The sequence below is a fragment of the Passer montanus genome, unplaced genomic scaffold (genome assembly GCF_014805655.1).
Source record: "Passer montanus isolate IOZ18808 unplaced genomic scaffold, ASM1480565v1 scaffold89, whole genome shotgun sequence".
Taxonomy (NCBI): Eukaryota; Metazoa; Chordata; class Aves; order Passeriformes; family Passeridae; genus Passer; species Passer montanus.
Window position 1 is genome coordinate 1,318,744 of NW_024374256.1, and position 26,932 is coordinate 1,345,675.

The 26,932-nt window shown below is 52.2% G+C and overlaps 1 protein-coding gene across 1 annotated transcript in view; it reads left to right on the forward strand.

Annotated features, from left to right (window-relative positions):
- Window positions 1-294: 294 nt before the first annotated feature.
- MAN1C1 (mannosidase alpha class 1C member 1) overlaps window positions 295-26,932 on the forward strand; it is a 54,609-nt gene continuing 27,971 nt past the window's right edge. Inside the window, 4 exon segments of the mRNA XM_039733581.1 lie at window positions 295-624; window positions 1,334-2,004; window positions 2,007-2,206; window positions 20,111-20,207. Coding sequence (XP_039589515.1) covers window positions 1,689-2,004; window positions 2,007-2,206; window positions 20,111-20,207 — 613 coding nt within the window. The 5' untranslated portion in view covers window positions 295-624; window positions 1,334-1,688.

Genomic DNA, 26,932 nt, shown 5'->3' on the forward strand with positions numbered 1-26,932 from the left:
TAGCGGCGCCCCACCTCCGCCAATCGCAGCGCGGACGGGGCGTTCCTCACAGCCAATGGGAGGCGGTAGCTGGAGGAAAGGGGCGGAGCCATCCGCTCCGAGCTCGAGCCGGGCAACTGTGGTAAACAAGGGGGCGGGGCCCACGCCTTCCCTGTCGCAGGCATCAGCCAATGGGCGATCGCAGGAGGGGACAACCAGCCAATAGCGAGGGAGGGCGGGCAGAGCCGCGCGCGCTGATTGGCTGGCGCGGCGGCGGAGTGACCGTTGGCGGGAGGGGGCGCGGCGGGGGCGGTGCGGGCGCTGTCGCAGTGAGCGGCGGCGCGGGCGGGGCTCCGTGCGGGCACCGGGCAGCGCTGCCCCGCCGGTCCCCGCGCCCGGCACGGGGGCGGGCAAAAACACAGCCTGCCCAGGGGCTCGGTGCACTTAGGTGCTTCCCTCCTGCGTGCTCGGATGGGCAGGGAGAGGAGCTGTCCCCTGGGGAGCGCAGCATCTTCCCTCTCCTACTTGAGCGGGCACCCGTGAGCGCTGGCAGCAGCGAGGGGCTGTCGCTTTTGGGATGAGCGGGCAGGACTGAGAAGATTTTGCTCACTGTAGGAGCCAGAGAGGCTTGGATTTGGCAGAGGGGTGAGTAAACAGCGCTGGGGGTAGGAGAGCGTCCGCCCCAGCGGGTGTGACGGCGCTCGGGGGCAGCGCTGTCCCTGCCCGCAGGAGACCGGGCGATGCGGGGATCGCACGTAGGGGTTTGAGCCGCGTCCTGCCGGCTGAAAGTTGAGCTCTGTCTCTTCGGCAAGGAGAGGACTGGTGGGGGGGTATGGATAACTCTAGCAGGCAGAGATTTGGGAGAAATTTGCCGGGCTCTATTAGGAAAAAACAAAACCCGTAGATATTTTTTTTTAATTGCTATTTTTTGCCTCGAGAAGCTCAGCCCGAGCCGAGCTTTCCGCATGGCTGGTTTGCAGCCCCATCGTCCCCAGCCCGACGCGGGCGAAGGCAGCTCCCGGCAGAGGAGCGGAGCAGCCTCGTCCCTGTCTGTGTGCGCTGTCCCAGGGCACCCTGCCCCTCCTGGGGTGTCCCAGAGCACCTCGTTCCCCCCGGGCTTCTCCCCCTTGTCCCCCGGGCTGCCCCGCCAGCATAGCCCGGCATCCCGGCTGGATGGGAGATGGTGCAGAGCTGCGAGCTGCTCGCAGACCGGAGAGTTGATGCCAAGTCCGGCAGAGGGAACCGAACTAGTGCCGCTAGAGGGTGGGGGACCGGCCGGGGACAAAGGCTCGTCTCGCCGGCCGCATCCTCGGCGGTGTTGAATGACCGCGCTCTTGTCTCCCCCGCCCCGCAGAAATGCTGCAGCATGAACCCACCGCCGCCTAGACAGACGGGCTCGCACCGCCCCGGCGCCGCTGCCTGAGCCAGCCCGGAGCACCGTCCGGCCGGGAGCCCGCACCGCCAGCAGCGCAGCCCAGCCCAGCCCCGCGCCGCCCGGCCCCGGCGGGATGCGCTCGCCGCCGCCTTCATGCCGGCAGCGGGGACGCTGAAGCGCCGCTCCGCCCGGCCCGGAGCCACCCACGTGCGGTCCCCGCTGAAGGCGGCCGGTGGTGCCCAGGGCGGGCCCCGCTGAGCGTTCCGCCGCAGGAGGCAGCGGCAGCCCCCGGCGTGGCGGCGGGTCCCGCCCGGCGGCCGCGATCCGGTGCCCCATGGTGCTGCTGCGGAAGCTGCCGGGCATGCCGGGCTGGCCGGCGGCGCTGGGGCTGCGGCTGCCGCAGAAGTTCCTGTTCCTGCTCTTCCTCTCGGGCCTGCTCACGCTCTGCTTCGGGGCCCTCTTCCTCCTGCCCGATTCCTCCCGCTTCAAGCGCCTCTTCCTACCCCGCCGGGCCACCGCCTCCGCCTCCTCTTCATCCTCCGCCTCCTCGTCCTCAGCCTCCTCCTCCTCCACCCGCGACACCGACCTGCCCCGCAGCCCCCCCGCCGCCGCCGAGCCCCGCCACGCCAGCCCCGCGGCCCCGCGCCGCCTTCCGCGCCCGGCTCCCGGCAGCAGGTGCAGGGCGGCGAGAGCCGAGCCCAGCCCGCCAGCGGCGCGCCCCCGGCCCGGGAGACGCGGGCCCCGTTCCGCTTCGACTACGAGCGGTTCCGCCGGAGCCTCCGGCACCCGGTGCGGGGCGGGCGGAGCGGAGAGGACCCCGAGACCCGCGCCCGCAGGATGAAGATTAAAGAGGTGGGTGAGGAGCGCAGGCAGCGCTGCCGGCCGAGTGCGCGCTCAGGGCTGCCTCAGTCCCTCCATAGCCCCCTCAGGCAGTCCTCGCCTCGCCTCAGTGCTCTCATCCCTCAGGCAGCCTTCGCCTTGCTTCACCTCACAGCATCGGCTGCCCTCAGGTGTGTGTCCCCTCAGCCATGTCCCCTCAGACCGCCCCTCACAGGTGCGTGTCCCCTCAGCCATGTCCCCTCAGAGCTCCCCTCACAGGTGTGTGTCCCCTCAGCCATGTCCCCTCAGAGCTCCCCTCACAGGTGTGTGTCCCCTCAGCCATGTCCCCTCAGAGCTCCCCTCACAGGTGTGTGTCCCCTCAGCCATGTCCCCTCAGAGCTCCCCTCACAGGTGTGTGTCCCCTCAGCCATGTCCCCATCAGCCGCCCCTCACAGGTGCGTGTCCCCTCAGCCATGTCCCCTCAGAGCTCCCCTCAGGCGTGTGTCCCCTCAGCCATGTCCCCTCAGAGCTCCCCTCACAGGTGTGTGTCCCCTCAGCCATGTCCCCTCCAGTGTGTGTCCCCTCAGCCATGTCCCCTCAGAGCTCCCTCAGCCATGTCCCCTCAGACCGCCCCTCACAGGCGGGTGTCCCCTCAGCCATGTCCCCTCAGAGCTCCCCTCACAGGTGTGTGTCCCCTCAGCCATGTCCCCTCAGAGCTCCCCTCAGGTGTGTGTCCCCTCAGCCATGTCCCCTCAGAGCTCCCCTCACAGGTGTGTGTCCCCTCAGCCATGTCCCCTCAGAGCTCCCCTCACAGGTGTGTGTCCCCTCAGCCATGTCCCCTCAGAGCTCCCCTCACAGGTGTGTGTCCCCTCAGCCATGTCCCCATCAGACCTCCCCTCCCCTCAGGTGTGAGTCCCCTCAGTCCTCACCTGCCATCGGCGGCCACATCTCCCCTTCAGCCAGGCCTTGCCTCCCCTCACAGCCACGTTGCCCTCAGCAACCCTTGTCCCCTCTCATGGCCATGACGCTCCCCAGTTTTTGGGTCCATGTCCTCCTCAGCCCTGACTTCTGGGTTCCCCCTCAATCCACTGTCACCTCCCCTCAGAGCCATGTCCCCCCTCGTTGCTCCTGCCCCTCACCTCCCCAGCCTCGCCCCCATTTCTCACACAATTCCCTTGCTCTTTTCCCAAGGAGGGTGGCAGGAATTGGGGTGTCCCTTTCCGGGGCAGCGTCCCTGTCACTGAGCACACACCTCCACTCGCCCAGCGTGACAGAAATTAATGAAATGTAAATTTCAGCTTGGTTATTGGGGGGGAAAAAGGCCTATGGGGGGAAGAAATTCACTTGGTGGGAGATGTCTTTGGTTGTGCAAGTCTCCATCCCTGGGGTTGGGCAGATTTGCACAAAAACCAGGAGATGACAGAACTTGGCTGGTCCGGGGGATGGAGGGACAGGATGCAGGAGTGGGAGGCTCTGTCCCTGCACGTCCCTGTGGGACTGGCACTGGAATTGTCACCCTCTGGGGGGCTGCCAGGGCGAGGGGAGGGTTTGACCTGTGCCTGCAGCCGGTGTGTGGCAGCCTGGCAGCCCCCAGACCCACGGAGCAGGCTGTGACCCACTTAACCAGGTTGGTGTGGGGCTCCATTGTGGCTGTCGGATCCCTCGCCGTGATGGATAACCAACTTGGAGGGAATTGTGCTCTCGCAAGAGGTGCCAATAAGTAAAAAGCACAGATTTAATTAAGCAGAGTATAAATTTCCTGGGTCTGTGCTCTCGCAGAGGTGCAGGCATCCAGTGATGATGCTGCCCCGGATTGAAGAGAGAATCAAGTCAGGGAATAACACACCGAGGGCTTTCATCCTCTCCAACGTGCATCTGAAAACCAGTTTTTAAAGCTCCCCTCCCGCTAGCTTTGTCAGGCACTAAAACAAAGGCTGCACTGCTGGTGAAATTCCAATTGCTCTGCCAGGCAGCCAGGCACAGCACACCCAGGGGTGCTGGGTTCCTTTGGGATCCCAGGAGTGATCCAGCCATCCTCTCCTGCTGCAGGGTGTTTGGAATGTTCCAGTGCCCAGCCCTCACGTGTGCCTGGCTCTCTGCACGTTCCCACCTCCAAGGTGTGCCAGGGAGCACCACACACCCGGGAATAACCCGGCTTCCACTCCGTGCAGACAAACCAAATTGAAAAATCAAATTTAGGGGAAGCGAGCGGCATTCAGTCCTTCATTTGGAGTTAATTATTTTTTAAATACAGCATTATTTCGAGCTGTATGGATTCAGCCCCATCTGTTTCTAACAGCCATAATCAGTGCTGGGTAGCAGAGTTAGAGTTTTCAAGGATGAGAATCCATAAATATTAGTTTTATGCTGACAGCTAATTACTCTTCAAACAGAGCCCTTATTTCTTAAAAGTGCCTACGCTTCTATTTATTCAGAGAGAAAGAAACAAATATGGTGCTGAGATATGAGGCTGAACACGCAAAACAAGGGAGGGTGGTGCAGCCAGGGGAAGAGATAAGGTGTGTCTCTTTTTGTTCATCAAAAAGACAAGAGGAAAACAAACCAGGAAGGTTAGAAGACAAGTGCTGCATAAAAAGAAACAGATGGAGAAAAAAAGAATTGCAAGAAGTGATGATACAGCCTTTGGATTAGCAAATATTGCTCACATGATGTGAGATGCCAGCAGGGCAGGTGGTAGCTGTGCTGGCTGCTCTGAGTTGCTTTTTCCTCCTTCCTCCAGAGCTTTCATTGCTAGAAGGAGTCCCCAGCTGTCCTTGCACTGGAAATTTTGTTCTTTTCTCTGCCTTCCCTCAGGCCATCCTCTGTAACAGGGAGGATGGGTGTGGATGGGATTTGTGGATATTTTTCCCCCCACCTGCCTGATGAAAGCAAGGAGGAAAAACTGGTGTGTGACCAAAGATGCCCAGCCTAGAAAAAAACTTTCTATTTCTAGCAAACTTTCTGTTCTCCCCAGGACCCTCCAGTCTGAGGAATTCCAGCCAGGAATCCGAGCTGGTGTCCATTCTTTCCCACCACCTGATGTTCAGCTAAAGAAGAGGCAGTGCCGTGGCTTTCCTGGCAGCTCATGTAGCCCTGCTAGACCTTCCCTGCTTAAAAACCAGAGTTTAGAGTGGGAAGCCCCATGGCCTCTCCCATTTTTTTGCTGTTTGGGAAAGCCTTTGGGGCGTGAGGAGCGCTGGGGCTGTTTGCAGAGTGAGGAGCCAGGCTGGGCTGGACCTGCTGGGCTGACGTGTGTGTGCAGGTACCTTCACCTATAAACACAAGTCCAGGGTCAGTTAACAGTTGTTTTCTTGGAAATAAAAAAAGAGAGCAGCTGTATTGCACAAATTTTGCTGCTAAAGGTCGTTGGTCACCTGGAGAACAGGATCCACTGCTGTGTGTTCCTGTGGGCAGCCCAGGGCTGGGGCACTCTGACCTTTCCAGGAAAGCTGCAGAAAGCCAAATAAGAAATGTCCCCATACTGCAAGTTGGGAAATTTTGGAAGGGATTATTCCTCTCTTAAGATGACCTCTGGAAAAGGTATTAGTTGTGTAATTGATCAGTCAGGCATGGCTTTGGGGATTAGCTGATTTTTTACATGTGCCAAATACAAATCACTGATGCTCAGGAAAAAAAAGACAAGTGGTTGTAGCTGGAGAGTGACTGCAGAAATTCCACGGTGGGATTCCATATTTATTTGCTCTCAACAATTTCCAGATCAAATTGGCTCAGGGAGAAGTCAAAATTATTTCCCCTCTAACTGCTGCCTCTGCAAACTCAGCCTCAGATCTGAGGAAATCAGACCGTGTGGTTCCTGCCTTCTGCATCATAACCAGTAATAAAGATTTTGCTGGTGGAGCTGAGCTGACAGTTTTGCTGATGATGGATGGAGCCAAACAGGCTGCTCCTTGCTGCACTCCTGGATCTCAGCTGGGGGAGCAGTGGGGAGACAGGGAAGAGCATTTCTTTCAAGTATTTTTATACCAACCACTGCTTAAAGACAACCACTGGAACCAGCCAGAGCAGAAAGTTCATCATTAAATACTTCCAGCTCAGTCATGGGATGTGAGAAAAATGTGAACAGAGGGAGAGATTTATTCATTTTTCTTCTCTTTTTTTGGGTGCAAAAGCATGTTTCCATGCCTGGGGTGTGGGAATGCCTGGTGCCTGAACCTGGCAGTGCCTTTTGTCCCGTTCAAATGAGGGAATGTGTCAAATCCAGGCAGGGATTGTCCCCTTGGGTCTGACACCTGCATTCATTTCCTCTGGATTAATGATACCAAAGCCTGTTTGTTTCACAGAGCAGTTCTCTTCATCCTGGCTTTTCCTCCCATCTCCACCTCTACCTGTCTTTCCCCTGTCCTCTTCTAACACAAATCTAAAGATGTATTTGCTCTCAAAAATCAGCCCCTGGGGGGAAGGAGGCACCAACTCACACAGTTATCCTGCATCACTCTGCACATCAGCAGGTGGATCCGTCTTTGGAACACAAATATCTTGACAGTTTATCACTAAAAGATAATTAGCAAGAGACAGGAATGTTATCAGGAGCTCAGCCTCTGCTGAAAGCCCCTTGGTGTAGGTTGCTGAGTTCTCTTTGTGTGGTTTTTGACTGTTGTGACTGCAGTGAATAAACTGCCCATTTTTGGGGCAGGGCTGGGGAAATGCTGCAGGTTCTCCTGATCTTTTTTTTTTTTTTTTTTTTTTTTGCCTTAGCCCTGACCCCTGCCAGGAGACGTCTGAGCTCTGGTGCTGGTTGTCTCTGGTACCCCTGTGTGGGTTTGGGTGTTCTGGAGCTCTCAGGTGCCCTGGGGGTGAGCTGTGATCACCAGTTTGCCAAAAGCAAGGCTCAGAGCAGCTCTCAGGCTGAGCTGGGCTGTGAATCCCATTATTGTTCTTTTCTGACCGTCTCCTTTCCACAGCCAACAGGAAAAATTTGTCAGCCCTCTCCCTTTGCCTGCGCTGTGCAACTTTCTGTGGGTACATTTGGAGCAGATGCCTGGCAGTGCTGAGAGCTGGGGCTGAGCAGCACTCGGGGCTCTAATCCATCCATGGCTCTGTACGTGAGGAGCACCACGCGCAGTTCAGCTGGAAATGCTCCTCCCGTGCTCATCTCCTCACCGAGGCACGTGGGGAGGGTCTCATCCTGCCTGCTGGCCAGATGCAAGCCCAGGGACTTCCAGCAGACTTGCTCTGGCTGCTGGGGGTAAGGAAACCAGTTCTCTGTAAAATATTTACTATGGTGCAGCGGAATTATGATCTCAAACCAGTCAGATGTGCTGTGATTGTAATTCTTTCTCTGGGGTAGAAATACCTCTGCAAGAGAGAATTTCTCTGCAGTTTGAAGCACGGGCTGGCTCCAGCCTTGCTGGAATTTTCCTTTGCTCCACACTCCTCATGCATTTATTTACTGAACCTGTGAAAGGGGTCCTGTAGTGTAAATCCCACAAAGGGTGCATGCAGTGGGTTTTTTGCTTCAGTAGCCTCCGGTGGATTCATGCAAACAGAATTTAGACCTGACCTCCAGCCTGTTTTAGCTGTGGGGGATACAGTTAATTGACTAAAAATGTATTTGTTCTGTTGGTGGAGTGCAGAGGCACAGGAATGTGAGCGTGCTGTGCTCAGTGCTGCAGAGCTGTGTGCCTCAGTGCTACCTCAGAGCTCGCTCTGACCCAGCTCTCCCGAGCTGAGGGCACTCTGGAATTTGGGAGTGCTCTGCAATTTGCAGTCATTTGCTCTTCTCTCCCCAAGTCTAGCAGCGAAAGCACTTGTTCCACAACAACTAAATTTGATGCTAGACTGGTTTCTGAACTGCCACTTAGAGCCGGCACACGGCTCCAGCTCTGCAGAGCTGTTGGCGGGCGGGTGATGAGTGACTGCGAGTGCTGGGCGTGGGGAAATGACTTTCTAGGAAGCCCACAAATGTGCTGAAGGACCTGCACTCTCCTGAATCACTTCAGGAAATGCACATCAGCTCCTTGAAATTCTTTGGACAGGAAGATGGGGTTAGGGCAGGGGGATGGAGGCTGGCTGTGAGCTGTCAGTCATCTGCTGTAACCTCCCTGCTCCTCCATCAGTCTGGGGCCTGTGCACTTCCAGGTCTTCAAATATTTACTAAAAAGCACTCACCTGCATTAAGATTCCATCTTCCCAGCCAAAATTTTTATGGACTCATGATTAACTTTTAATCAATGATTAAATCTGCCCCTTAATTAGAGAAAGATTTTCGTGCTAAGTGTTCTTTCCTTTGGTTCTGTATGCAAGGCTTTGCCAGATGAGGCTAATCCATCATGGTTGGTTTACTCTGTGATTCTGTTATTGTACAGATTGTTTATCATTTTGATGTTTTTGAATATGTTCTCCAGTACTGAAAACAATTCAGATTTTAGATGGGGCAGCTGAGAGGGAGAAAGGGAAATGTACCTTAGTACTAAATGAGAGACTGACCTGAATATAAAACTGACATGGAGCTGTCAGAAGGAGAAGGCAGGAAGGAAAATTCACTCCAGTGGTGGCAAGAGGAGCTGGGAGCATTCTGATTTTTAAACTTAAAGAAGAGACTACATTTACATTCCCCAGAAAAATACTTTTCAGTGGATGCTGTGAGTGGATTTGGCATGAGGAGCACACGCTGCCATGATTGCTGTCTTTACTCTCGGTCCCCTGGCGCTTGAGTTCATCATCTGACACCAGATTTTGGAAGGGCTCCAGAGGAGCTGTCGTGGGCAGTGGTGTCTGTGAGCTGCACATAATGTGAGGGCTTTGTGCACGATGCACCCAGAGCATGGCAGGAGCCGGAGCACCCTGGGAGCTGTGCTGGAGGACTGGATAATGAACATCCCCTCGTTATGGGACAGGATGGCACTCATTGGTACCCTGGCTAAGGGGCACAGCACCCTCTGCTAATTAAAGCAGGACACTTTGTGTCCTGTTCCTGAGGGCAGATCCATCGTGGCACCTCTGTGAAATGGGCACACGCTGCTGGAGCCCTAACCCAGCAGGAAAATGTGCAGCAGAGCTGTTCCTCCTGGGCACTCCAGCACTCCCTGGGAGTGTAAGTAAAGCACTGGAGTGTGAGTAAAGCACGAGGCTGCACTAACCTGAAGTGACTGCTGTGCTTGCCTTCTGCATCTCCTGCTGCTGACAGCAGAGCTGCACAGTCCCCTGTGGGAGTGAAGTCCAAGGAGGGATCTCCAGCTTTAATCCAGCGGGTTTGGAAAGGGGAATTGTGTTCCTGGGACTTCATCCCTGGGCTGAGAGGTAACGGAGTGCAGCTTTCTAGGAATGGGAGCCCTGTGTGCTGGAACCTCCTTAGAGCCATCAGGCAGCCTGGGGCTTCCCATCCTTGTGTCCCTCTGTGTCCCCTGCCCCGTGTCCCCTGTGTGAGGCACAGCCCCATCCTGACCCCAGTGCCTGTTCCTCAGTGGGGCAGCAGGAGCCCTGCACTGCCCCCCCTCCGTGGGGCACCCCGGGGGTCTCCCATGCTGGCAGCTTGCACTGAACTTTGGTTTCTCTGTGACCTCTCCCCTCTGTCAAAGCCAATTGCAGTTTTGCAGCTCAGGAGGTACCGGGGAGGATGGGCAGGCGACAGCGGAGCAGAAAACGGTTCCTGGGTTTATTTGAGCTAATTGTTCTAAAGGCTGGGATTGAGTGGGAGCCAGGAGCTCATTAGTTCTAATCTGGCCTCCAATACTTGCCTTGCATGGCCCTAGAGCTGTTGTTAGATTTCCTCTCTTAGACATTGCAAGAATAAGGCTGCAAAGAATATTAAATGCAAGAGATGGAGAAATCCTGCAGCGTCTCGTGCCAGCAGCACTAGCACAGGATGATGATATACAGTGAGTGTTCCTCCTAGAGAGTGTCCCTTCCCTTCAGAGGCACTCGGTGACAGAGCTCCTGCTGATTTATGGAGCAGGATGGCTCTGCAGACTGTCTGTGCTGAGAATTGGAGCCGTGTTAGCAAGGTCCGAGCAGCCGTGTTTAAAGCAGGGCTCTTGCTCTAATTGTGTTAACATGATTTCCCTGGGCAGGGAGGGAAGTGCAGAACCGTGTACTTTGAGAAGTAACAAAGGATAATTATAAAATAATCGCGTTTCATCCATCCTGAAAGCCTCCTGCTGCCTGCGTTAGCCAGCGGGATAAAATACAAATAAAATCCTTCCAGTGGAAAAGGGATGTTTCTGGCTCTCCTTCCATCTGAGCCTCGTTTTTCTCTGGAGTTTTCTAGGAAGGACACGTATTTATGTTGGAATTCAGCGCTGATGAACCCAAACAAACCCTTGGCTGATTTCTGGTGCTGTTTTGCCTTTCCTGAAGGCCTTTCTCCAGCACCAAGACCGTGTCAGGATTGCTGAACCACCGTGGCTGGGTTTGATTATCTTATCTCTCAGCGGTTTGTGCTGCTGAGCCCAAACAACCAGAACACTGTTGCTGTGGCTGTGGCTCTGCCCACCCTCACTGGTGGCTGCACAGCAGAATAATTCCAAAGGCTGATTCCAGCTCTGGCTGGCGGAGGACGAAGCCATAGGCAGCTCTCTCCTCTTGGTTCTTTCATTTCTGCCTTTCAGAGGCTCAAATCAAGTTTTGAGTTGAGTGTTGGGGTGGGATTTGGTGAGTGGAGGCTCCTGAGCAGTTCTGTGGGTGCCACTTCTGCGCTGACGTGGAGTCTGTGAGCAAGGAGCTGCCTCCTGCCTCTAATTTTGATGAACCTTTATGGCTGTTTTCTGTAGTTTATTACCCACATCCCCAAAGCTGCCATTCCCTGCTTTCCTCTGTCAGCAGTCCATTAGTCACTGCCCTGTGATGGCAGTGCTGGAGCAGTGCCAAGGCCCAGCCTTGATCCCTCTGGGGATGGGAGGTCAGGTCCCTCCATCCTGCCAGCTGAACCCTAACATTGTTCTCACATCCACCCCTCCAACCTCATTTTCATCAGAGATCCGGTGTTTGTAACCTGCTTTGTAATGATTTATTGTGGGCTCTGGGACTCTTGGAAGGGTTTATCAGCCTCTGGCTAATAAATTTGCTACTGTGGTCCAAGAATTTCTTGCGCCACTTTTGTGAGGTGACAGCTCTGACACGTGGCTCTAGGAAGGCTCTGAGTGAGTTTCTCGTGTCTGTTATTAGCTATTACCTGTGATAAATTATTGGACTAATCTCAGCTGACTACTTAATACTTGAGAATTGCTCTGTTCCTCTCTTCAGAAGTTCCAATCACGAGGAACTCTGGAAAAGGGAGAGGACAGCAGTGCTCCAATCTGTCCCTCTGAGCAAGGACTACAAAGACAGATGGGGAGCAGGTGAACCAGCAAGAAATCATTAAACTAAACTCATCCTCCCAGATCTCTCCTGCTAAGCCATCCAAGTGTGAGATGAAGCACAAGGTGTGCTGGCAGTCCTCAGCCTCCCTCTTTCTCCTGTTCCAGCATTTGGACTGAGACAAAACCAGTTTCCAAACAGATGTTCCTCCTGCTCCCTAAATCCGTTCTCGCAGTGCAGAACAGGAGTGATGCAGGATGACTCTTGGCCTGTATTTACATTTTTTCCTTCCCTTCTTCCTTCCCTTCAGCTCTCCCATCTGCTTCTGCTGTGTTTTGGGCCCCTGAGCCATCCATGTGTCAGAAGCAATTCACACCTTGTGGGTGCTGGGGGGAGAGGCAGCTCAGCTGCCGGGCCTGGAGTGGGGGAGTGAGGCTGAAATGGGGAGAGGCAGAGCGAGCTGAGCATCTGGGGGAGCCTGGCACGGGGCTGTGCCTTTTGTCTCTGGCAGATGTGGTGGCTGTGAGGCTGCTCCTCACTTTCTGTCTCTGAGAATGCTCTGGAAACGTTCCCTTGGCTGAACGGGAGCTCTTGGCTGTGCAGCCTGGGCTGCTGGGGTGGGAGCCCCATCCTGAGCTCCATCCCAGCCAGGACAGGCAGGGAGCTCCTGCTCTGGGCAGGGAGGCTCTGCTGCCCTGCCTCGGCATGGCTCCGTGGCACATCTGCACACAGATGTGCTCTGGACCCTGTTTAACCCTTCCCAGCCCACTGAGGATTCCTGCCATGCCCCCTCATCCAAGGTTCGGGAGTACACAGCCTCCTCTCCTCTCCTCTCCTCTCCTCTCCTCTCCTCTCCTCTCCTCTCCACTCCTCTCCTCCTTTTGTTTCTTTTCATTATTGATCTGTTTGACATTTGTCCTCCAGGCTGCCAAACAGACAGGCCCAATACATTCTAGAGACTTTGTTTTTTCTTTTTTTTTTTTTGCTTTCCTTGAAAAAGAAAAGCAAAATATTTCCACACCTTTTCCTTTTCTTCCTTCTCCTTGCAGCATTTTGGTTTACTTATGGCTACAGCTCCTTTTGAGCATCCCCTTGGGCTGTGGCTCTCCAGAAATGAGAATTCTGTGCAGATGGTATCTGTAGGGGAAAGGAAAAAAACCTTCCCTTGCCATAATGCAGGCCTGTAAAAACAATCCTGCTTCGTGTTTGTGTTTTCCCATTCAGCGTGGGGGGATTTTGGGAGGAGCTGATGGGTTCTGTGGCTGTTCAGCTGTTGCTCATGCTCACCTGGAATGCTGGGCACTTTCAAGGAGAATTTGTAGTCTGTGTGTAATTAGGGATTTACAAAGCCCGGGTGCTGTACATGCTTGAAGGGAAGTAGCTGAAATGGAAGAGCCCTCAAGGCAGCCTGCAGGAATGAGACAGTGCCCAAAATCTTAAGAGCTCAGGGAATTTCCTGCGTGGTTTGTGCTGCAGGCTCAAAACCCAGGAGGGGACTCAGAGGTGACATTTGAAGGAGCATCATTACTAGGGAAGTAATTTTTCCCCACTTTCTTTCCTTAGAGTGTGCTGGAATGCAATAGTAGTCACTAAGAAAAGCCAGACCGTCCAGCCTGGAGTGAAATGGGCTTGAAAAAATGCAAACAGCAGTGTCACACGATGGGTGCTGGTGGCTTTCTGCTGTCCTGGCAGCAGCTCAGGAATTGTGTTTGACCCTCACATTTAACAGGGTCGGCTCCCCTGGCCGGGTGCAACCTGGAGCTCAGGGATTGCCTTTTGCTGCCATCTCCCTAAACCCAGTGGCAGCAGTGCCTGAGTGGTGACAGGCTTAGGGCAGAAGGAATATTAATTGTGTTTATTGCTGGTGTGGCTGTGCATGCCAGCCTGGCCGTGCTCTGGAATATCCTGAGTCTGATCAGCTCTGGGGGCTCACAGGGAACACGAAGCTGAGGTGTCAGGGTGGCCAGGAGCACAAATTCCTTTTATTCCCACCAGAATTTTCCCCAAGCTTTGATTCTGGGAAGCGAAGGAAGAGGAGGCTGCAGTTTGCCTCGTCTCTCCACTAAATCACCCCGTGCTTTGGTCTAGACTTGCAAATTTGTTCTCCAAACCATTGTCAGCCTCTTCCAGGCCAGCATCTCATTACAGAGCTAACTGCAAAATCAACTGCTCTTGCTGACATGTTTCCTGATTTAGATGCAGCTGGATCCAGCTGGGGTTTAGTGCCTCAGATAGCCCGAGAAGGGTTTTATTTTTTTCCCCTCTTGACACAGTTAAATCTAGTTGCATTAGGAATTTAATTAGGTGTTAGTTTAATTGTGGTTTGAGCTGTTTTCTCCCATTCAGCTTTCCTAGCAGGGACTGAGTTAGGGAGAATCTTGACTTCTATTTCTGTCCTTGCCACTGCCACTGACAACCTTGGGCTGCTCTGTGCTGGGCTTTTTTCTGTCCTCTCAGTGCTTCTGGTCCTGCTTTTCCCTGATTGTGCTGGGCAGGGAGTGCTTGGCTCTGCAGGTCTGTGCTGGAGAGCTCACGGTGACCTGGCTGCCTGGGAACAGCAAGGAGAGCTTAAAATTTATTTTTTTCTATTGTGACTTGCTGGAAAATGATTTCTTCTGACTTTCTAAAGAATTCCCCCATTGTTCCAGTGATGGAGATCATTTTTCTGAGCGATGTCTTTGGCTGTTGTGCAAGAGAGGGTGAGCTGTGGTAGCAGCTGATGGCAGAAAAATCCACCCATGCAGCTTTGAGAAGGAGCTGCCAGGAGTTTGCCAGAAAGAAATTGAAGCAAAGCCCCACTCACCTGTTGCTGGAATTGCTCTGTTACATTTACTTCCAGATAAAGCTGCCTGTAGCAAGCAATTCCTCTATCTGCCATCTCCCACTGAGCTCTCAGCTGATGTGTTTGCAGGCAGGAGCTGACAGGGATGGAAATTTTGGGTGAGAATCCTCCAGGAAGAGTGGAGCCCCAGGGAGGAGTTCTGTGCCCAGGCTTCTGCTTTAGATGTGAAAAATGAGCCTTTTTCATGTGTTTAAGGAGAACCTGAGCAGAGCAGTGGCAGGTGTCAGAAAGGTGAGGCTTTCCTCAGCTTTGGGGGTCATTCCAAAGGGTGTGTTTGGAGAAATCTGCTTTTGAAGGAGCTGCTTGTTGACAGCAACCAGCCCTGTGCTGTCTGGGAGGCCAATCAGCCTGGAAAGGGTGAAACCCCAGCGTTCCAGGGACACCTTCCACTGTCCCAGGCTGCTCCAAGCCCTGTCCAACCTGGCCTTGGGCATTTCCAGGGATGCAGGGGCAGCCACAGCTGCTCTGGGCACCCTGATGGACCAAGTGAGCTCAGGCTCAGTGTCCAGTGCACCCTGGACATTGCTGTGCACCCTGGATATTGCTGTGTCCAGTGCACCCTGGATATTGCTGTGTCCAGTTCCCTCTGGACATTGCTGTGTCCAGTTCCCTCTGGATATTGCTGTGTCCAGTGCCCTCTGGACATTGCTGTGTCCAGTTCCCTCTGGACATTTCTGTGTCCAGTTCCCTCTGGATATTGCTGTGTCCAGTGCCCTCTGGACATTTCTGTGTCCAGTGCCCTCTGGATATTTCTGTGTCCAGTGCCCTCTGGATATTTCTGTGTCCAGTTCCCTCTGGACATTGCTGTGTCCAGTTCCCTCTGGACATTGCTGTGTCCAGTTCCCTCTGGATATTTCTGTGTCCAGTTCCCTCTGGACATTGCTGTGTCCAGTTCCCGCTGGACATTGCTGTGTCCAGTTCCTTCTGGATCTTTCCACCCTGCCCAGTCTGTGGGAGGAAGGGGCTGAGTGTGTTTTAGCTGGAGGAGCTGAGGAGCAGTGGAAGCTGCCCAGAGGATGTGTCAGTCACCAGTGGAGAGGAAATCCTGCTGGAGTTGGGCTTGTGCTCTGCTGGCTTTCCTTTGCAGTGACAGGCTCAGGTTTTACCCCTTTCCATCAGTTAAAAGGATGAGTTTGATTTGAAGTGGGAGGAGAGAGGGATGTTGGATTACCACATCCCAAGGTGCTGGCAGCCTTTGGGGACCCATTCAATGGAAATCTCTGCAGTTCCTGAGTGCTCCATTCCAGCAGGAGAGAACATGGCTGCTGGAGCACACGCAGGTTAGCCAGCCTGCCTTTAAATTGCTGGAGTTCCTGTTGGGATCTATTGGATTTCCTGTAATCTTTAATTATAAAGTGTAATTACTTTAGGATGGATTATCAATGTTGGTGTCCATCTGCAGGAGTTGCTTGGTAACGTCCCTGGAGCTGCAGCTCCTCCTGCTCTGCACTTCCAGGCTTTTAGAGGCAGCCAGAGGAAGGCTCTGGGTATCAGTGTCTGCCTAAATGGAACATCTCCACACACTGGAGTGAGCACACAGCCTTTTTGTTATCATTTTGCTGTTACATAAAAGCATTACCGGGGACACGGGCCCAGAGAAGTAACCTGAGAAGTTGCTCAGCTTTCTATTAAAGGTTTTCAAATGAATTCCAGCCTTTTTATAGCATTCTGCCCTGCTGTTTGCCTGGATATTTATATCTCCATGTGATAATACTAAAGGCAGCAACACAAAATAAACATGATGCTGTTTCATTACCTTTTCTGCAGATCCTGAATTATACAGGTTTATGCAAGTCTGATAAGGGAAAAATGCATCCATTATTCCAAGCAGAAATGAGTTATCCCAATGTATTCAGGCAGACTTCTTCCTACAAGACTGACAGTTCCTCTTTTTCTTTCTTTCTTTTCATCTGGCAAATCATGTTTTGTACAGGAGGGGAAAATAAATGGCATTATTGCAGCTTAAAGAGCCAAAGTGGCACAGAGCTACTGTGGGGCAGCAAGGAGGTTAAAAGTGGGAAAGAGCTGGTCCTGCTTGGGAAACTGTCAGCACAAATAATCTGCTTCCAGCTGCAGGAAAAGGAAGAGAGGTGGGGAAAAAACAAGTTAGGAATACAATAGGGAAATAAATATTAAAATTACACTCACCCCCCTGCCCTCCTTTTTTTTTTAACTGGAAATGGAAATTTCTTTGATATTTTCTAGGGAAATGTTTGAAGGGAAGTTGAAGGAAGGAGGCTAAAGAGCCACGGAAGTGGTTATCTTGTGAAGATAATGGCTTTGTGTAGTGTTCCTTGGAAGTGCTTGAAAGGGGTTGATTGGTTGGTATATTTAGATTTCATCTTTAAGCATTTACTAATTATCCCAGTCTAGATGGATAAAACTAATCAAATAGCTGTTTGGGAATGCTCTGCCTTTGGAAATCTTCCATGTTAACAAAAGGAGGGCAAGTGATGGTGGGGGGAGCTTTTTCTTCTTTTCTTCCCCTCTCATCTCTCTGCTTTTTGCAAGTCCATAAACCCAGAGATTTGGAGTGGTTCAGTTATTAAATGTGCTAAAGATTTGCACATCTCTTCAAAGTGAAAACACTTTCTTGGTCAGGTTTTTATCCCGAGACCCATTTCCTCATTACCTGGATCACAGCATCCTCTAAATGCTTTTTGTTCTGCTGCTGCCTCTGTGAAGCACAGGTGGGCTGGAAAGCCAGGTCCTTTTTGGGTTTGGATGGAGCAAAGCACAGGAAAAGAGAGGGATCTAAATGGTGAAAAGGATAGCGCAGGTTTTCAGAGGTCAGTTTTGTCATTTCTAGTTGATTTTAATCCAGACTTGTCTGGCTGGGCAGCTGAAACTCTCCAAAGTAACAAGTGACTTACAGGTGAAAGGAAAGACAGAGCAATGTGACAAATGAAGTTATAAATTTGGAAGTCTCTGCTATAAATCAGTGGAGACCCAGATTGCTTAGAATGCCAGGCCCAAATAGATAATTGTCTATTAGGTGGCAGATGGCTCACTGGTGAGAACAAAATCTGAAATTATGGATCTATTTCCATAATTTTCTGTGGTTCCGGTGCCATTTTTCAAATGCAAAATGGCACAATGTTAACACTGATGTATTGTGATGTGTCAGGACCAGAATCCATAAAATATTCACTTCTAATCCTGGTGGCTCATCAGAAATGAGCCTGGAACACCTCACCACACACATTCCCCTCCCTCCTGCACCTCCATCCCTTCCCTTCCAGCCTGGAATTTGGAATCTCTGCTCAGAGGAAGCTGCTGTGGATGTGGAGCCCCCACTTTCAGGACCTTGCTGCATCCCTCCTCAGCTGCTTTGGAAGCTGAGGTGCTAAATTTGGACTGGAGAGGCAGCTGCAGGGAGCCAGAACGGGCAGAGTGGTGCAGATGCTTTTTTGGCTCTTCACCTTTTCCAGTTGCTGCTTTTTGGAGCCGTCAGTGGAGGGAGGCAAGCTCTGGGATGCTGGGAGATGAAAAGCTGCCACGTTCTGCATCCTGCCTCCCAAATCTGCAGGGTTTGAAGGCAGCCAGCACAGTGTGCTTCACCTAAAGGGAGCCTGGCAGCTCGACGAGGCAGCACTGCCATCCCCTGATGATCAGCAGAGGCAGAGCTTGGGACAGAAATTTCTGCTGGGGAACTTCTCCCAGCAGTGTGAGCAAGGCAGCTGAAATGGCTGAGGAGGCAGATGAGGCATCAGCACTCGGAGCCCTGGGGGAAGTGGGGCACTTTGGGGAGCCTCAGGCTGTCCCTCCTTGATGAGGAGACAGGAAAAGAGGAGATGTTCCCTGTGGCTGTTGGAGGCTGGAGGGAAGGCTGGCTGGTTTGCCATGCCCTCCCTGGGATGGGCTGTCTGCAGCCTCTGGGTCCCAGGGAGCTGTGCCAGCACAGCTGGGTCCCCCCTGGACCTTCTGCAGTGGAGGGGTTAAAGGAGTTGAGGGAAGGAAATCAATTAAAATTTCATACTCAGCTTAAAATGAGGCTGAGTCAGGATTACAGCGATAGGAGTTTTAGGGAACAAACAGAATGATTTGCACATCCTGTGCATGTCCAGGCTCCTGTGTGCCAGCAGGGTGGGTCCCCCTTCCTCAGCTCTGGTTGAGAGGAGCCCAGGGGTGCCTGGCTGTTTCCTCTGGTGCAGGAGCCCTGCTGCTCGCTGGGGGAATGCTGCCTTGACAAGCAGCATCCTTGCTGCTGCCAGCCTCAGGAGCAAGCTCTGACACATCAAACTGCTCTGCACTGCCCAGAGCTCCTCAAAGATTCACCCTGTTGTGTTCATGGAGAGTGAGAGCTTCCCATTTAGAACCTGCTGCCGCTGGGGAAAAAAACCAAAAAACAGAGATTTGACAAAAATAAAGTGAGCACCCTGAGTCGTATGCCTGGGACATGTTTGAGTGCAATTTGTGGAGGGTTTTTGCCCCCCTCCCTGGGTCATTATTTAGTTTCCTCAGCAGAGCTCTCCACTGACTAATTCATCCCATACTGAGTTTTTAAACCCCAAATTGCCTTTATTTGTTTGTCCAGCATTCCATCTCCTGGTGGTGTTGGAGCCTGAGTGTTAACAATCAGTTCAGCAAATGTTTATCCTCCTCCATCTGAACAGCTCCAGGAAACTTTACTTTGGAAGCTCGATGTTTAAAAAGGAGGGGGGAATCTGGGGATGTGGCTTTTTGCTAATTAAGGAGGATACTGCCAGGGGCTTGTGATGTTGGGTTTCTGAAACACACAGCTGGAGGGAAGAGCAAGAGCTGAGATGAGAGGAAGAATTTCAGACCAAGGTAACCTGATGATTCTGATCCTGAAACAGAGCGGCCAGGAGCGCTCTGTGGAGGAAGGATTTTGTTTAAACTGTCATTTTCCCTCAAAAGTCTGGTCTGAGGGAAGCGTTTCAGCATTCTCTTATCTTTGTTGGAGAACATGGCTGATTCTCTGAGGCCCCTTCTTCCCCTTTGTTATCTTTTTTTTTGCCAGGGATTGAATCAAAGGATGTTCAGGTCAGTGCAGTGCTGGGGCTGGAGCTGCTCAGAGCCAGACTGGGGGGGTAGAAAAGGCAGCTTTTTCCAACTCTTTGGAAGCTGACAAGTCCCAGTCTCTCCCAGGTGAAGAAAGGACGCTTGCATGTTTAATTTTTCCTCCCAGAGGGGCAGGAGGACAGAAGAAGCTGCGCTGGGATGCGTGTGTGTGTTGGAACTTGCACAAGCACTGTTCTGCAGCCCTCAGGGTGCTGGGCCCGGGCAGGACAGCTCAAACATCCCAAAAGGAATTGTTTGAGTTGGAAGGGGTTGCTCAGAAATCACCCAGGCCCTGTGCAGAGCTCTCTGAAGAAAGCACTGCGGAGTTCTGATGGGAGATAACAAAATGTCGTGGATTTGGTCTTTGTGAATGTATTCTGTCAGTTAGCAGAACAAAAACCTCTGTGCAGTCCCTAAGATCAGTTTCTCCCTGTACTTAGGGACAGGTCAGCTTTGGCCTTACATTCTTAGCCCATTTTAACAAGCATTCTGAAATATTGCTGCTCTCTGAAAAAGGTTGGAAATTCCGAGATGGAGACAGCTTTCTACAAATGCCACGTGGTTTGCAGGGCCAAGGTGAAACGTGGGGTTTTAGTGGGAGATGTGCCGGGTTCTTCCCCAGAAATGATGAGCTGGATGGAGACTTACCTAGCCTGTGGATTTAGCCCCACTCCTCGTGTTCAGTGGGAATTAAGATTTTATAATTAACGCACCACGCATTTAGCAGTGAGTGGGAAACTGCCACAGATTCCCAGAGCTCAGGGTTGGAAATCCTCCCTTCTGCTGACTCTTTTCACTGCCTTTTCCCCTCCCAGATGATGAAGTTTGCCTGGGATAACTACAAGCAGTATGCCCTGGGGAAGAACGAGCTGCGCCCGCTGACCAAGAACGGCCACATCGGGAACATGTTCGGTGAGTGGGGCTCAGCTGGCTGCAATTCCACTTTCCTGGGCTTTGGAACTCCCCTGTCCAGGGCAGGGAGGTGTCTGTCACAGCTTTGTCCTCGTCCCTTGCTGTTGGTGAGGTGCAAGGCTTTGAATCCGTGGTGTCCCAGGGCTGGGAGCCTCATCCCTTCAGGCAGCTCCCAGTCCCCTCTCTGTGCACAGGCAGCACCAAATGTGCTTGGCAGAGTGCTAAAATGAAAGTGTCTTTATTAAAACATGAAGCCAGCCCAGAGCTGACAATGCTGCTATTTGTCTGGGCTTGTAGGCTTCAGGACCTGACCAAATTGAGCATTTTCTCTCTCGTTTCTCCACTGTTGAGCAAGATGTGAATTCCATGAAATATTGAGTGAATCAATATTAAAAGCTCTTTATACTCTGTGCTAACTGGCTTGTATAATTTCACTCTTTAGCAGATTACCTTTTTTTATGTGAGCCACTTTCAGTGCTATTCCCCTGCTCATTCTGGTGGGATACTTGTCGTGGGTTTGGGGTATTTGTTGGCTTTTGGGGATATAAATTGTCTTTTTGCTGCTCTGCTGTCAGAGCATTTCCCTGTCTGGCTCCCTGAGCTCCTCATGAGGAGCCCTTCCTTTCCCTTCCCATCCCTGGGGAATTCCTGCTGTGCAGAGGGCTCTGGGCTCCTTTCCAAGGATCTGTGCAGAGATTATCTCCTGGAGTTCTCACCCAGCTCGGGGCAGAGCAGAGTTCCCCCGTGGGCTGATTGCCTCAGTGCAGAGGGTGGGACTGAGGTTTGCAGAACACTCCCATCCTGTTTTGCACTCTGGAGGTGCCCAGGTCCTTCTCCACATCAGCTCCAGGACCTGGAGGGGAACTTTCAGCCTGTGGAGATCTGCTTTGTGTGGACCCCAGCCCTAAACCCACTCCTTCACAACAAGGAGTTGTGAAGGTGGAAATGCCATCAGGTGTCTCTGACACCATCAGAAGGTTTGGGGTGACCTGATTATGGCCTTCCAGGACCTGAAGGGAGGACAAGAAAGATGGAGAGACCATTTAGGAGGGTCAGAAGTGGCTTCAGAGGGACAGAGAGCAGGCTTAGCTGGGACAGCAGGGACAGGTTCTTTGCTGTGGGGGTGGTGAGGCCACATCTGCCTCACAGCTGGCTGTGCAGGGCTGGGCTGCAAGGCAGCCCCATTAACCCTGGTGGAGGCTCAGGGCAGGAGGTTTGGGATTGTCACAGGCTGGGTGTGAGCAGCCAGTGCCCCTGGCCAGCCCCTCTGTGCCAGGAGCACTGATTTGGGTGGGTTTGGCCTTTGCTTTGCTCTTCCAACCCCCTCCAGCAGCATCCACGTTCTTTACTTGAGGATCTGCGTGGAGTTCAGAGCAAGCTGAAGCATTTTGCAGCTCTTCCACTCTGGCAAGCTTGTCAAAATTCCTCAAGGAGTGTGCCAGTAAACAGACAAAAATATTGAAAGCTTTAAAATGCATTTATCATGCTAAAACAATTGACAGTACTTATGCTTGTTTGCAGTGTGCCTGTGAGCACTCTCAAGAAAAATGCTTCGGAGCACGAGGATTTGCAGACAATTGCAGAAAAGCAGCTACATGGTACATTTCAGCCTTTTAATAGGCTTTTCCTCCTCCTAGCTGTGCCTCTAAAGGAGGGCAGCATCAGGCAATCCCCTGGTGCAGCCCTCTGTCCCTCTGGCCTCCAGGGACTCTGAGAAACAAGGACAGGGCACTGTGGCCCAGCATTGCTGCCCATTCCCCCTCCTGCCACATCAAGTGCCTCTTTATCCCAAACTCCAGATGGAAAGGAGGCAAACTGGGTGCTCTCCAGGCTGGAAATGTCAATATTAAGCTGAGATTTCTCTGCAGCTGCTTTCATGTGGGAGGGGAGGAACCTCTTTGGGGCTATTTTTGAGTGTGTTTGCATGCATGGGAAGCAATCAAGTTCCTGAAGGGTGATACATTTTGCTGTTGTGGATGTGCTGCTGCTCACTTGGAGCCTTCAGTTTGGCAGCCTCAGCCTGGGGGGAGCTGCTGTGGATCAGATATTCCCTCTAGTCCAAGTGGAAATAAAAATGAACTCTGAATTCTGCTCCTGCAGAGTGTCCTGCTTCTCCTGACAGCCAGGAGAGAGCATCCCTCCTCACTTTCCTGCCCAGGTAGGAAAACTTGGATCTCCAGCCTCATTAATCTCTCCAGAGATCCAACCTTGCCACTTCCCAGGTGTTTTCCAGCATTCCCCCTCTCCTGGACTGTGATCTGGAGACCTGGTCTCACGTTCCTGCTGGTGCTTGGTGTTCTCCAGCTCCTGTTTCTCTCATCAAGCCTCTCCCACGTTTCTGGACAGAGTTTATTTGCACAGAACTCCTGTGATTGCTGTCATTTACAATCACTGCAGCTTGAGAGCCCTTTCCTTAAACCCACAAGCTGTGCTCCTTTCATCAGCATTAATTATTCATCAGTGATGCTTGTGACAAGAAGTGCCACGCTGAACAGCCCAGCCCGTGCCCTCCAGTGGGGTAAACACGGTTCAGGCTCTCAGATGTGGCATGATTGCCCTGGAAATGGTGCCATGGGAGCGGGCACCGTGCCCCACAGAGGCTGGGGGATGATCTCTGCTGGAGCAAACCCCAAACCACGAGGTTCCAGCGGCCCCAGATGCTCCTCAAGGAAGAGCTGCAGGATGCCAGGCACTGTCAAAGCTGGCCCCAAACGAGCTGGTTTAGGAACATTTAAGGAAAATGGCACAGCTGAGCTTGAGGCTGAGGGTGAGACTGGAGATGTGCAGGTACAAATTCTGCTCCCAGTGCTGATGCTGTTGTTTTAACCCTTCTCAACCACCTCAGCACTGCTGCAGGGATTAAATTCAGTGATGTTTGCAGACCTTGGCTCCTGGGCTGCTGGGGAGGGCAGCAGCTCTGTGTCTCACGGCCCCTGAAATGCACCTGTCACCCTGAGCTCCAGAGCACTGCATTATTATTCTGCCCGCTCCCCAGCTCTGTCAGAGCCACTTATTTTTCTGACAAAATGTTTTTAAAATCCTGATAGCTTTACAGAGCTTCTGTAGCTACGGGAGAGTGAGCTGGCATCTCGTTCTGCTCGTGCATCAGCTGAATTGTCAGTTACATTTTGATTGCACAGTCTTTTAACAATGATAAGGTGAGAAGCCTGATTTTCAGATATCTCTTGAAGTGTGCAGTGCTGGCAGAAGGAGAATCTTTCTTTGACTTATACCCTGAGCCAATTTGCTCTGAAATCAGTGACAGCAAGTAAATATGGAACCCTGCTGTGCTGTTAGGCGTTTCTCACCACCTAAATGCACGTTGGTTTATTAATTTTAGTTTAAAAATAGCAAGCCTTAACCAGGTTTCTCCCCTTTTTTCCTCTTTCCCCACTCGATGTCATGCCTGAAATCATGAATTGCCTCGTTGCAGCCATTGCTCCTCTCAGCATATGCTGAATTTCTTCAGCGTGGTGAGGCTGTGTGGCTTCAGCTGATGGCAGTCCAAGTGACAACTGCCACAGCCAGGACCCTGCCAGGCCAGCAGGAGGGGTGGCACAGCTCTGCCAGCAGCTGCACTGAAAGGACAGCAGGTGTTTACACCTCGTCCTGCAGCAGGGCTCTCGTGTTGCTCCACGTTTGACTGCCTGGTGACAGGCCCAGGGTGGAGAAATTCCTGGAAAATCCATGGCTGTGTTTGTGTGCTGGGCTCAGACTTTGGCCGGAGCTGTTTGCTTTGAGGACAGGAGGTCACTGGCCTCAGCTGCCTGGAAATGGGGCTGGTTTGGCTCTAAGGATAAAAAAAGGGATGAAATGGCTGGGGAAGAAGAGCAGTGACCGCAGGAATATATCCAGAGAAAGCTCTGGAAAGGACCCAGCTGATTTTCCTGAGGTCCAGAACCTTGAGGTTGTTCTGCCTGGCAAATCCCAGCAGATTTTTTCTCTGCCCTGTGGCACTGCAACCTGCCAGGCTCAGATCTGGATGCAGATTCCAGGGATCCCACTGGAAATCCCAGGAATCCCCAGTGGATTTAAACCCCCCCCCCAAGCTCCTGTACCAGCAGCTTTTAACAGCAGCAGCTCTGGGGCTGCCAGCTCAGGAGCTGGACCCCAAAATCTCCAATGCAAGGGTTAGTGCCCCCAGTCTGGCCAGCTGAGCCAAACATTTCCCAGAGAGAACATTTGGGGAACAAATTTGGGGAACAAATCCCAAACATCTCCCTGGATTCTTCCTTCATCCAGGTTTTAGCAGGCAGCAAACACACCCAGCTCACTTAGAAGCAACAGGAGTTGGTCTGTGAATATGTAACAGAGATAATTGAATGAAAATATTAATTCAGCAACATCCCAGCTACCAGAAGAGAAATGGGAGCCTCCAATTGTGCAATCACTTACTGCACCTTTTCTCTTCTGTCTCTGGGACTCTTTCCCTGTGATCACAAAATTGCAAAACCCTGGAGAGTCCTTTTATGTGATTAAAATAATAATAATAATAATAATAATAATAATAATAATAATAATAATGGCTCTCTTAATTTCTATGCTGAATTATGCCTGCTGCCTATTGCACATGACATTGGATGCTTGGCTCCATGGGCTCTTTAAAGAGAAAAATACCTTGTAATGAAGATGTTGTTGGAACTGTGTTGCTCCCTGGCATCATCATCTTTTTTGTCTTTTTCATGTGTAATGTTCCCCAGATGGATAATTTTCAGGAGGGCATTTTGAGCTGACTTTGGCTTTTGATGTCAGTGAAATCTGCAGCAACAAACTTATTTCCTGGCAGCAGGAAGCAGGGACTCAGGATGTCCTCCAAATCCCAAACTCACTGGAGTCTGGTGCCTGTTGGAGCTGACATTAATCCCTGTTGTGGGTTTTTTTTCCCTGTTTTGAGATCATTCCCAAGCTAATTAATCCTTCAGGAGATCTGTCCCCACTCCCCTCTCACCTTGGGTCCTGCTGGCAGGGGTGGCTCAAACTTCAGGGCTCTGCTGGACCCCAAACCCCCCCTAAGCAGGGGTTTAAGCTGATTACAGTGGCTCAGCTGACTTCTCAGCTTGAAATACTCATTCCAAAAGTTTAACCAGAAAAAACCCCAATGTCTCAAGAGTGGCCTCCAGCCCTCCTCAAACACCTTGGCATCAAACCCTGGCTCTGGGGCTGGGCAGGGCAGAGTGGGCTCATCTTAGATGATGAAATTAGCAGAGAAATAAAGTCAGGAAGGAGAGCAGGGTGGAGAGGCTGCGATGGGAGAGCCCGGACTGGGGCAGCTGGGCTCTGCCCAGCCCAGCACCAGCAGCAAACTGGGTGAGCTCCACCTTATCTCCCAACCCCATTCATCATCCCAGCTTCCTCAGCAGCTTCCTGAACTTTCCACTGACCCCAAGCTGAGGCTGGAGCTTAATGAGGCCTGGAAGTAGCAGGGAGTGCTGTGGGATTTGTCAGAAGTGCTTCGCGCAGCAAAAGAGGGGAGAAGGAAACAAAACAAGAAATAGAAAAACAGCCATTAGAAGAGCAAATGGGAGCAGAAAAAGGGAGAAAATTGCGTTGAGCTGGGAGTGGAGAGGGTTCTGTGGAGCCTCTGTGGGCTGCTGAGAGAGGAACAGGCAGAGATGAGGAGGAAGCCACACGTGAGCAGCCCCGTGGCACAGCACACGGGGAACAATCAGGCTGGAGCTATTTTTTAATCCTTTTTTCAGGCTCTGGGTGTATTTTAAAACACAGTGAGCTCGTCTTTAAGATTTTGCCTTCTTTCCTTTTAATATTTTCTTTAAGCACCCCATTATGGATGTTGCCTGTGCCTCATTCTGGACACTAATTATGCGGAAATAATTGTCTAATCTTCAGAGATATTGAGCGTGTGATTAAGAGGCAGCCAGCTGAGAGTGGGTGGAGTTGGACTGCTCACAGATCCAGCTCTGGATTAGGAGGCTTTGGTGGCAGCTCCACAGCAAAAGCTGAGTTGGAGGCTTGGCACTTCCAGCTGGTTTGAACAAACATCCGACACCCGCTCCAGGGAGCTGGGCACAGCCTGGGAGTCACTGGAAATGTGGGGTGGGATGGGATGGGGTGAGATGGGATGGGATCCATGGGATGGGATCCATGGGATGGGATGGGATCCATGGGATGGGATGGGCCTGGAGGGCCCTTCCCACCCACACCAGTCTGGGGTTCCCTAGGGAGGTAAATGCCACCCCAGGGGCTCCTGGCTGCCCTGCCTGGCTGGAGGTGGCTCTGGGAATGCTCAGGGCCAGGTGGCTGTGGCCACTGCTTGCAGGCAGATTGTTGATGAGGTTTTTGCCAGAATCACAGAATTAAGGTGGGAAAAGGCCTTAAATCCAAGCACTGCCCCAGCACCAGCCCTGTGTTCACCACTACCCCACATCCACACGTTCCTGAGCACTTCCAGGGCTGCTGGCTCCAGCACCTCCCTGAGCAGCCTCTTCCAATGCTTGAGAACCCATTCAGGGAATAAATTTTCCCTCTATCCAACCTAAACCTCCCCTGGCACAGCTTGAGGCCATTTCTTGTCCTGTCCCTGTTTCCTGGGAGCAGAGCCTGAACCCCTCTGGCTCCAGCTTTATTCCAGGAGTTTGCAGCCACAGCCCCCCCTGCACTACCAGGAACTGCATAAAATCCAGAGCAGGTTAAGAATATTTTGAAAATACACTTTTAGTCATGCCTTTTAATGTTGGAAATATCTTGAGACTCGTGGGTTTCTTACC